At 38.1% G+C, this 12,819-nt stretch overlaps 1 protein-coding gene across 8 annotated transcripts in view; it reads left to right on the top strand.

Moving 5' to 3' along the window:
• Nucleotides 1-12,819, top strand: part of FUT8 (fucosyltransferase 8) — a 315,924-nt gene that overhangs the window by 292,853 nt on the left and 10,252 nt on the right. For all 8 annotated transcript variants that reach the window (XM_064571176.1, XM_064571180.1, XM_064571175.1 and 5 more), the window contains one exon: nt 7,820-7,996. In XM_064571176.1, the coding sequence (XP_064427246.1) occupies nt 7,820-7,996 (177 nt within the window). The remainder of the gene's footprint in view (nt 1-7,819; nt 7,997-12,819) is intronic.

The following is a 12,819-nucleotide window of genomic DNA, read 5'->3' on the forward strand; positions in this document are numbered from 1 at the left end:
ATGGAGCCGAGGCGCAGGCTCTCAGCTCAGGGTTGCCATAAACTGTGATCCGTGGCACTGTTGGGCCACCGCTCTTCCAGGAGGGACCCAACAAGCAGCAGATCTGGGGAGACTCCCCTTCCTCCCCGGGGAGGAGCGGTGTGGGAGTGCACTGCAGGGATCTGCTGGGTTTGGAGACGCCACACCGAGTTGGGTGCCAGAGTTAGAAACACTTGGTCACAGGCCGGGTGAGTCCAGAGTGCGGCCGGAGACCGGGGAGACGGGAGTGATTGACTGCTTTTCTCTGGGGTCTCACTGAGGAGCGGGGCCCCAACTTCTCGGCTCCTCCGAGGCAGAGATTCAAGGCTGCCATTTTCACTCTCAGCCTCCAAAGCTGTACAGAAAGCTTGCAGGGAACAAAAGCTCCCGAAAGCAAACCCGAGCAGCTTTCTCAGCCCAGACCGGGCAAGGGCGGGGCAATCCCGCCTCCAGCAAAGACATTTGGGAACCATAGCAACAGGCCCCTGCCCCAGAAGATCAGCGAGAACAGCCAGCCAAGACCAAGTTTACCGATCAATGAGAACGGCAGAACTCCAGCGCTAGGGGAATAATGCACATAGAATCCATGGCTTTTTTACCATGATCGTTTAGTCTTTCAGAGTTAATTTTTTTTTAACTTTTTTTTTTTTGAATTTTTCTTTTTCCCTTTTTCAACCAACATCTTATCAATCCCATTCTTAAAAAACATTTTTATTTTTCATTTTTAGAGTCCTATTCTACCCCTTCATAGTAGTTACCCTTATTTTTGGCATATATATATAAGTTGTTCTCTCTTTAAAATTTTGAGATAGTTTCTTCTAACAGATCAAAATATACCCTAAATCTCTAGTGTATGGTTTTGTTCTACTCTCCTGCCTGATCACATTCCCTCCCTTTTTTTCCCTTTTTTTTTAAATCCTCTTCTTTCTCTTTTCAAACAACTTCTTATCAACAATTCCTTTTATAAAATTTTTTATAATTTTCATCTTTACAGTCATATTCCATCCCTTCATCATATCAACCCTTCTTTTTGTACATATATAAGTTTTTCTTTCTTTAAAATTTTGGGAGGCACTTTCTTCTAACAGACCAAAATACACCCCAAATCTAGTGTGTGGCACTGATCTATGCACCAACCAGCCTGCTCATGTTTGATCATATTCTGTTTTTTTTGTTTTGTTTTGTTCTGTTTTTGTTTGTTTTTATCTTTTTCTTTTTCTTTTCTTTTTTTTTTTTTATTTTTTTCTCTTTTCTTTCTTTCCCTTTCTTTCCCCCCAGTGTCAGGTCTTTTCTGATTTGTTTAGAGTATATTTTCTGGGGACGTTGTTACCTGTTAGCATTTTGTTCTCTCATTCATCTATTCTCCTCTGGACAAAATGACAAGACGGAAAAAATCACCTCAACAAAAAGAACAAGAGGTAGTACCGACTGCCAGGGACCTACTCAATACGGACATTAGTACGATGTCAGATCTAGAGTTCAGAATCATCACTTTAAAGATACTAGCTGGGCTTGAAAAAAGCATGGAAGTTATTAGAGAAACCCTTTCTGGAGAAGTAAAAGAACTAAAATCTAACCAAGTCGAAATCAAAAAGGCTATTAATGAGGTGCAATCAAAAATGGGGGTGCTAACTCCTAAGATAAATGAGGCAGAAGAGAGAATCAGTGATATAGAAGACCAAATGATGGAAAATAAAGAAGCTGAGAAAAAGAGAGATAAACAACTACTGGATCACAAGGGCAGAATTCGAGAGATAAGCGATACCATAAGACGAAACAACATTAGAATAATTGGGATCCCAGAAGAAGAAGAAAGAGAGAGAGGGGCAGAAGGTATATTGGAGCAAATTATAGCAGAGAACCTCCCTAATTTGGGGAAGGAAACAGGCATCAAAACCCAGGAAGCACAGAGAACCCCTCTCAAAATCAATAAACATAGGTCAACACCCCGACATCTAATAGTAAAACTTATGAGTCTCAGAGACAAAGAGAAAATCTTGAAAGCAGCTCGGGACAAGAGATATGTAACCTACAATGGTAGAAACATTAGATTGGCAACAGACCTATCCACAGAGACCTGGCAGGCCAGAAAGGACTGGCATGGTATATTCAGAGCACTAAATGAGAAAAATATGCAGCCAAGAATACTATATCCAGCTAGGCTGTCATTGAAAATAGAAGGAGAGATAAAAAGCTTCCAGGACAAACAAAAACTAAAAGACTTTGCAAACACGAAACCAGCCCTACAAGAAATCTTGAAAGGGGTCCTCTAAGCAAAGAGAGAGCCTAAAAGCAACATAGACCAGAAAGGAACACAGACAATATATGGTAACAGTCACCTTACAGGCAATACAATGGCACTAAATTCATATCTTTCAGTAGTTAGCCTGAATGTAAATGGACTAAATGCCCCAGTCAAAAGACACAGGCTATCAGATTGGGTTAAAAAACAAGACCCATCAATATGCTGTCTGCAAGAGACTCATTTTAGACCCAAAGACACCCCCAGATTGAAAGTGAGGGGGTGGAAAACCATTTACCATGCTAATGGACACCAAAAGAAAGCTGGGGTGGCAATCCTTAGATCAGGCAAATTAGATTTTAAACCAAGGACTGTAATAAGAGATGAGGAAGGACACTATATCCTACTTAAAGGATCTATCCAACAAGAAGATCTAACAACTGTAAATATCTATGCCCCTAACATGGGAGCAGCCAATTATATAAGGCAATTAATAACAAAAACAAAGAAACACATTGACAACAATACAATAATAGTGGGGGACTTTAACACCCCCCTCACTGAAATGGACACATCATCTAAGCAAAAGATCAACAAGGAAATAAAGACTTTAAATGACACACTGGACCAAATGGACTTCACAGACATATTCAGAACATTCCATCCCAAACCAACGGAATACACATTCTTCTCTAGTGCCCATGGAACATTCTCCAGAATAGATCACATCCTAGGTCATAAATCAGGTCTCAACCGGAACCAAAAGATTGAGATCATTCCCTGCCTATTTTCAGACCACAATGCTTTGAAACTAGAACTCAATCACAAGAGGAAGGTCGGAAAGAACTCAAATACATGGAGGCTAAAGAGCATCCTACTAAAGAATGAATGGGTCAACCAGGAAATTAAAGAAGAATTTAAAAAATTCATGGAAACCAATGAAAATGAAAACACAACTGTTCAAAATCTTTGGGATGCAGCAAAGGCAGTCCTAAGAGGAAAGTATATAGCAATACTAGCCTTTCTCAAGAAACAAGAAAGGTCTCAAGTACACAAGCTAACCCTCCACCTAAAGGAGCTGGAGAAAGAACAGCAAATAAAGCTAAACCCAGCAGGAGAAAACAAACAATAAAGATCAGAGCAGAAATCAATGAAAGAGAAACTAAAGAACAGTAGAACAGATCAACGAAACTAGGAGCTGGTTCTTTGAAAGAATTAACAAGATTGATAAACCCCTGGCCAGACTTATCAAAAAGAAAAGAGAAGTGACCCAAATCAACAAAATTATGAATGAAAGAGGAGAGATCACAACCAACACCAAAGAAATACAAACAATTATAAGAACATATTATGAGCAACTCTATGCCACCAAATTAGATAACCTGGAAGAAATGGATGCATTCTTAGAGATGTATCAACTACCAAAACTGAACCAGGAAGAAATAGAAAACCTGAACAGACCTATAACCACTAAGGAAATTGAAGCAGTCATCAAAAATCTCCCAACAAACAAAAGCCCAGGGCCAGATGGCTTCTCAGGGGAATTCTACCAAACATTTAAAGAAGAATTAATACGTATTCTTCTGAAACTGTTCCAAAAAATAGAAATGGAAGGGAAACTTCCAAACTCGTTCTATGAGGCCACCATTACCTTGGTCCCAAAACCAGACAAAGACCCCATCAAAAAGGAGAATTACAGACCAATATCCCTGATGAACATGGATGCAAAAATTCTCACCAAAATACTAGTCAGTAGGATCCAACAGTACATTAAAAGGATTATTTACCATGACCAAGTGGGATTTATCCCTGGGCTGCAAGGCTGGTTCAACATCCGCAAATCAACAATGTGATAGAATACATTAATGAAAGAACAAGAATCATATGATCCTCTCAATAGATGCAGAAAAAGCATTTGACAAAGTACAGCATCCTTTCTTGATTAAAACTCTTCAGAGTATAGGGATAGAGGGTACATACCTCAATATCATAAAAGCCATCGATGAAAAACCTACAGCGAATATCATTCTCAATAGGGAAAAACTGAGAGCTTTCCCCCTAAGGTCAGGAACACAGCAGGGATGTCCACTATCACCACTGCTATTCAACATAGTACTAGAAGTCCTAGCCACAGCAATCAGACAACAAAAAGAAATAAAAGGCATCCAAATCGGCAAAGAAGAAGTCAAACTCTCACTCTTTGCAGATGATATGATACTTTATGTGGAAAACCCAAAAGACTCTACCCCAAAACTGCTAGAACTCATACAGGAATTCACTAAAGTGGCAGGATATAAAATCAGTGCACAGAAATCAGTGGAATTCCTATACACCAACAATAAGACAGAAGAAAGAGAAATGAAGGAGTCGATCCCATTTACAGTTGCACCCAAAACCATAAGATACCTAGGAATAAATCTAACCAAAGAGGCAAAGGATCTGTACTCAGAAAACTATAAAATACTCATGAAAGAAATTGAGGAAGGCACAAAGAAATGGAGAAACATTCCATGCTCATGGATTGGAAGAACAAATATTGTGAAGATGTCAATGCTACCTAGAACAATCTACACATTCATTGCAATCCCCATCAAAATACCATCCACTTTTTTTCAAAGAAATGGAACAAACAATCCTAAAATTTGTATGGAACCAGAAAAGACCCCAAGTAGCCAGAGGAATGATGAAAAAGAAAAGCAAAGCTGGCGTCATCACAATTCCGGACTTCCAGCTCTATTACAAAGCTGTCATCATCAAAACAGTATGGTGCTGGCTCAAAAACAGACACATAGATCAATGGAACAGAATAGAGAGCCCAGAAATGGACCCTCAACTCTATGGTCAACTAATCTTCGACAAAACAGGAAAGAATGTCCAATGGAACAAAGACAGTCTCTTCAACAAATGGTGTTGGGAAAATTGGACAGCCACATGCAGAAGAATGAAACTGGACCATTTCCTTACACCGCACGCAAAAATAGACTCCAAATGGTTGAAAGACCTAAATGTGAGACAGGAGTCCATCCAAATCCTAAAGGAGAACACAGGCAGCAACCTCTTCGACCTCAGCCGCAGCAACTTGTTCCTAGAAACATCGCCAAAGGCAAGGGAAGCAAGGGCAAAAATGAACTATTGGGATTTCATCAAGATAAAAAGCTTTTGCACAGCAAAAGAAACAGTCAACAAAACCAAAAGACAACCGACAGAATGGGAAAAGATATTTGCAAATGACATATCAGATAAAGGGCTAGTATCCAAAATATATAAAGAACTTATCAAACTCAACACCCAAAGAACAAAGAATCCAATCAAGAAATGGGCAGAAGACATGAACAGACATTTTTCCAAAGACGACATCCAAATGGTCAACAGACACATGAAAAAGTGCTCAACATCGCTCGGCATCAGGGAAATCCAAATCAAAACCTCAATGAGATACCACCTCACACCAGTCAGAATGGCTAAAATTAACAAGTCAGGAAACAACAGATGTTTTGTGGGGATGCGGAGAAAGGGGAACCCTCCTACACCGTTGGTGGGAAGGCAAGCTGGTGCAACCACTCTGGAAAACAGTATGGATTTACCCCAAAGATACAAATGTAGGGATCCGAAGGGGTACGTGCACCCCGAAGTTTATAGCAGCAGTGTCTACAATAGCCAAACTGTGGAAAGAGCCAAGATGTCCATCGACAGATGAATGGATAAAGAAGAGGTGGTATATATATATATATATATACATACACACACACACACACACATATATATACACAATGGAATATTATGCAGCCATCAAAAGGAATGAGATCTTGCCATTTGCAACGATGTGGATGGAACTGGAGGGTGTTATGTTAAGCAAAATGAGTCAGTCAGAGAAAGACATGTATCATATGACCTCACTGATATGAGGAATTCTTAATCTCAGGAAACAAACTGAGGGTTGCTGGAGTGGGGGTTGGGGTGGGAGGGATGGGGTGGCTGGGTGATAGACACTGGGGAGGGTATGTGCTATGGTGAGCACTGTGAATTGTGCAAGACTGTTGAATCACAGATCTGTACCTCTGAAACAAATAATGCAATATATGTTAAGAAAAAAAAAAAGATAGCAGGAGGGGAAGAATGGAGAGGGGGAATCGGAGGAGGAGTCGAACTATGAGAGACAATGGACTCTGAAAAACAAACTGAGGGTTCTGGGGGGGGGGGGTTGGGAGGATGGGTTAGCCTGGTGATAGGTATTAAAGAGGGCAACTTCTGCATGGAGCACTGGGTATTATGCACAAACAATGGATTATGGAACACTACATCAAAAACTAATGATGTAATATATGGTGATTAACATAACAATAAAAATTTTTTTAAAAATCAGAAAATAATAGGAAAAACAGCTCCCTATTTGGTCCTATAGCATTCAAATAAAACATGCATATTGAAAAAAAAAAAAGGATGTGGGAAGAAAAAGATGATAGAATAGGTGTTCATACGATGGTATTCACATCTGTAACTATAGTCTGGAATGCAAAGGAAAGAATACCTGCAGAGATACCAGATTAACTACAGTGAAAATAGACCCTCTCTCCAGATTCATAATGAAAAGCTGGCCTTTGGCTTGACCTAAGGCCTGCCCATATACTGTGACCTAAGGGGAAATAAATCTACCTTTTTCTTTTTCCCATACATGAATAGTGTTTTAGTAATTTGGTAGGGGGGATGCAGGAAGGGCAAATTTAAGGAGAGTTTTAATCTATGAAAATAAACTCTGACCATTATTATTTTCATTACAATTACTTTGAAAGCACTAAGATGGGAGGAGAGTACTGTGGAAGTCAGCACATATTCAGTGCAGGACAATGTAAGTCTTTGTCCCCAATTTTACAGTTTTAGAGCTTTTTTTTGAATAGGACAGATGAGATCAATATCTGCTTGTGTTTGACAGAGTGAAAACAGCAAAAGGAAATTCATTATGCATACAACAAAAGGGCTGGAACGTCTCCATGAACTTAAAATAGTAAGAATTCTTAAAAGGTTTGCCTGCCTTGATTGTGCTATAGGAAGAATCCGTGCAGGTCTGTGTTTTCCTCAGACAACTTTCAATTCTACAAGCTGGCAGTTACAGTAACTATACAGGGTGTCATGAAGAAAAAGAAAAGTTGGCATCAAAATGTTGCAAAAAATATATTTAATATTCTGTAATAACAACTGTGAATCTTGGTATCATTTGTTGTCAAAAATCTTAAAAAGTTATATCCAGTTTTTATGGAAGGCTGGTTGGTATTTTGCTCCCTATATGGAGTATAACTCTGGAATCTTCCATTTATTTTACCATTATTCTTGGATATGCAATTACCTTACAAGAAAGCATTCTTCAGAAGCTTATTTTTTAATTCTCCTTGTATTGTGTTAACATGCAAATATATTTAGAATATATTTGTTTGAATTTTTTAATATTTTTTTCTAATGGCAAAATGAAAGAAAAATTCGTTTAAAATGTCTATAATGCCACCATGAATAACGGTATAAAGTTGAATACCCTATCAGCAGAATCTTTCTCTTTCTGCCCCCCAGAGTCCATGTCAGACGCACAGACAAAGTGGGAACAGAAGCAGCCTTCCATCCCATTGAGGAATACATGGTACATGTTGAAGAACATTTTCAGCTTCTTGCTCGAAGAATGCAAGTGGATAAAAGAAGAGTATATTTGGCCACGGACGACCCTTCTTTATTAAAGGAGGCAAAAACAAAGTGAGTTAAATGAGACTGGGATTCTTTTCAATTGAAAGGAATCCTTAATTCCCATGACTTGTGATTCTTGTTATAATATTACTACTGATTATTGGCAGTTTTTTAATTCAAACAACTGTGTACTTGTGTGACTGTTAATATAATCAAAGCATATTTGAGGTGCCAGCAAGGTGTATGTTTCATTCTGAAGTCTCTTCTCTTGGTGTGTAGGCCACTGCCATCCTGCTGTGTACTCACATGACCTCTTTGTGTGTTTGGAAGAGAGAGAGCAAACTTTCTGGTGTCTCTTCCTGTAAAGGCATTAATTCCGTCAGGAGCACCCCATTCTCATACCCTTATTTAATCCCCATCATCTCCCAAACGCCCCATCTCCAAATACCATCACATTGGGGGTCACAGCTCAAACATAGGAATTCTAGGGGGACACACACATTCAGTCCACAACACTAACCAACTGCTAGAAATAAAACACACCAGGGGCTTACCTTTTTGCATTCACTATCTTCACTAGCAATTGTGGGCAACTGAAACATATGTAAAATATAAGTTTTCATCTCATAAGAAATTTCTGGAACTTGGAAATTATATTAAAGAAAAGTAAAGAATCAGAAGACAAGTTTTATAAGTGGAACAATAAGAGCTTCTAGTATGTATTGGACAGTAACCATCATTTATGGGACATGCTTGTATTTCAGGCACCGTGGTAGGTGCTAGGGATTCCATGATATGCAAGATACTCTGCTTTCAAGGAATTCCTAATCTAGTAGGAGGACAATATGAGTAGTGCTGCTGTAGAGTTAATGTAGGGTGTTTGGAAAATACATAAAGCACACTGATCCTAATTGGGAATTTATCACAGGATCTAGGTTAACCTAGAATTGGCCTTTATTTACTATTAACAATTAAAGGATGTATTAAATGTGTGAAAGTAGGAAATGAAGGAGAAGAATCTGTAGTCTCAGTTCTGCTCAGACACCATTTACTCCAGAAATCATCCCTAAGTGAATCCCTAAGTGTCCCTCCTCTGTGCATTCCCCTGACTTAGTGTTTAGCACTTGCTTACCTCTGTCTTCCTCACTGGATTATAAGCATGTTAGACCCAGTACCTAGCTCTAGTAAGTGCCCAGTAATTATTGAATTATGTTTATTTCAATCCCATCGGTTTGGAAACATTTCATTAGCTGTTAATCATTTAAGCTATTTGACTATTTTATTTATTTATTTCTTGGTCCATTTTTTATGTCACAAATAGGAGTTGGGAAGAAAAACATATTTAAAGTGAAGACTGTAATGTGGGTGTTTATCCAAATCATTGGATAATAATTTAAATCCTATTTCTCCCTCCTAAGAATCCAAATTAACCTGATATAAATTGCGTGGTTTTTTTTTAAGTCTCCCTCTATCAAATACTCTCTCACACTGTCACACTCTCACACACACATACACACAAAGGACCATGAAATTCATCAGCCAAGCATAAGCCAAGTTATATGCTTATAGTTAGGGATTAAATGAACATTTGGGCACAAAACACAATACAAAATCTTCACAGATACTTTTCCAGTTTGATATCCAGACCGATTAGAAACAAAGTAGAAATAGTTCACCATGCTCCTTCATTTTAAAATACCTGACTAAATTTGTAGCTTGGTTGAAAAAATAATAAAATTAATTTTATCTACTCTTTACTTGTTCTTGAAGCATCACAAGGTTTTTCCTGTCTTTCTTATTTCCCTGATTAGCAAAATAATTCATGCTCATTAAAAGATATGGAAGTTGTTAAGTATACAGGCAAGGAAAAAATGTTACCCACAATCCTATTACTCAGTGGCAACAATTACTTAAATGTTGACTTATTCCCTTTAGTCATTTATATAGTTACCCATTTTAGTAGTTGATCATATTGTATATAACAATTTGAATTCTTTTTTACTTAATACAGCAATGGATCCATTTTCTCAGGTCCCTAAAAATTTAATCATCATAAATGTCCCTTTTAATGACTATATATCTCCTATATTGGTGTGCAGTTGCTTGCTTGCTCATTTGCCTAATATTGTACAGTTAGGTTATTTCCAGTTTTTTACTCTTATAAATAATGCTATGATGTATTCTTAAAATTGTCCACATTATTTCCTTAAGCTAGATTTTTGGACTTGGAAATATTAGATAAAAGGATATGAACATCTTACAACTTTGATCCATAGTGCAGCATGATATTTTTACAAGAAGCAACCCTTATAGTAGAGTTGGCAGCAGGGAATAGTACAGTTTGAATTTCCTTTTTGTGGTCAGCAGCTAGTAACTCCTCTCCCCATGGTAGTCCAGGAGGCAGGGGTTTTTTTCATATTCTGTTATAAACATAGCAGCAGCATTTTATGCACTTTTTTTCCCCCTCTGGAAATCCTTTAATTTTAATTTTCTGAGTCATTTTTTTAAAGATTTATTTATTTATTTTAGAGAGAGAGAGAAAGCACGAGCAGGAGGGGCAGAGGGAAAGGAAGAGAGAATCTCAAGCAGGCTCTGCACTCACAACACTGAGATTATGACCTGAGCCAAAATCAAGAGTCGGATGCTTAACCGACTGCACATCCAGGCACCCCAATTTTATGAGTCATTTTGAAAATTTTCTCAGGAACTTAAATGCTGTTTCTCTACTTCATTATTTTACATAGATGTTTTTCTACTCTGAATCAACTCTGCTTTAGACCTGTCAGGATTAGTTTTGATACCTAAGCAAACCATAAAACCTCTGCCATTTAAGTTTTAGGAGACCAAAAACATGAATTAATCTCTCATCAAGGTGTATAGTGTCCAGGGTGATTATGAGACTTCTGAGCTTCAAGAGGGTGAAGAGCTGAAGAATTAAATGATGCATAGAATTCACACAGTCAGGGAAGAATCCATTTTCTGGGTAGCTTATCTTTTGTAAAAGCAGTCAAGATTAACTTTATATATGTGATTTCTGTGTGAAAATGAGCAGTTAATGCTTTGCTGCTTGGTATTACACCTCAGGTTTCTCTTGGTTAAGACTGAGTTTGTCCATGAGATTTTGGCACCTGCACTGACTGTGGCAGCCATTGCTAATGTGGAGATATCTCTCTTAGGTAATTCACTGTTAGAGTGTTTAAATCACAGAATCATTGGCAAAGAAATAAAAACTGTTAAAGCTGTCAATCCAATAGTGTAGTCTGAGACGTGGAGATTGGGAACAGGGGTGAAACAGGAGAGGAAACAAGCCTTTAAAAATCTCCCAGAATAAATATTTACATATTTAGTGCGCTCTTTATCAAAAATGCTGGCTGAGCCTCCTAAAATTAGTTCCGTTTAAATGAGTAGAGGCAAGAAAAATGTATTTAAAAGTTTTTGTAAAGGGTTTGGTTGCCTTGTGAAATGAAGACTCAGCAATAAAGGGTGGTGATTTTTTTCACTATTTTATTGAAATGTAATATGCTAGACACAGTTACAGGACACTAGAATACAAAGAGAAATAGAATATAATATGTGGCTCCTTATTTCAAGGAGTATCCAGCTGGTAGGCATATACATGTACATGTAACAAGTTATTGAAGTATAGTTAGATGAATGTGCTGTAGGAGTTGTATACCAGGACCAGTAAAAGTAATGCCTCTGCTGATGTACTTGTGGTCAGAAGACAAGAAAGAAGCATGTTTGTGTAGAAATTTCCATACATTTTATTGGAGATGCAAAATCTCCCTTTTCCATTATTTACTTTGTTTCTGTTTGTTTTTTCCAAACTCCGTATCCTTCATCAAGCAGTCTCAGATAAGGCCTGAGGAACTTGGGTGTTCTTTGGTTTGATTCCAGGGAGAGGGGTCTTTAAGTTAGGAAGGGCATTAATGTTAGTGTCACATCTCAGCAAAAGGATCACTCTTTTCTTTTCACTGGGCACCCAAACCATGCTGACAGAGTTAGTCTATTCGAGGATAAAACCTGTATTGGTGTGTTTTAATGATTCCCTCGGTCCTCTATCCTCCAGCCTTTTCATATTTATTTGTTGCGGTTTCTGCCCCATGCCTGGGTATGCAGCTTCACAAGAATCACATTAAAAGTCTTTTTGGTTGTTTTCTTTTTAAAACAAATGTGACATTTCCTTTGTCTCCCTGATTTGGGGCTGAAGAGGGCAAAATGTCAAAAATAATGAGGCCAAATGGATCGGAACACTGATTACCAGTCTGAAACAGTGCTCAGAGACTTGGCTGTCACAGTCATTATTAGAGGCAATGAGAAAAAGCTCCTTGGTGGCTGTGAAATGAAGAGAATCTGAAGCAGCTTTTAGGGGATTAGGAAAAAGTCCCAGACATAGGAAGCACTCACTTATTCATGTATTTACTCACACAGCATTGTGTGGGGTACTAGGTGCTGTGAAGCAAAGAAAAATAAAGTCTAGTTCCAACCTTTGGGGAATACTGTGTGGGAGACAGACATGTAAACGGACTTCTGATTGTTCAGGGTTTACAAATAGGAACTCTTGCCCTCTCAACAAATATTTATCAATCCTTTATTCCAGATTCTCTTCTAAGTACTAAGAATAATACAGTGAACAAAGCAGATGAAATGCCTCTTTATAAAGAGCTTACATTCCACTTAGGGATGATGAAGGTGGGGAATGGATACAGGCAGTAAATAACAGTCAATATATATTATATGTCCAATGATAATAAAAGTCATGAAGTTAATCAGGTAAAAAAAGATAGAAATTGCTGAAGTCCTCATTAATAAGGCTATATTTGAGCAGAGATCTAAAGGAAGTAAGGAATAAAACCAAGTGGATATCTGCAGAAGAATGTTTAACAATCACG

This window comes from Mirounga angustirostris, unplaced genomic scaffold, assembly GCF_029215605.1.
Source record: "Mirounga angustirostris isolate CCGP_5_RB_7025 unplaced genomic scaffold, mMirAng1.0.hap1 SCAF_9, whole genome shotgun sequence".
Lineage (NCBI taxonomy): Eukaryota > Metazoa > Chordata > Mammalia > Carnivora > Phocidae > Mirounga > Mirounga angustirostris.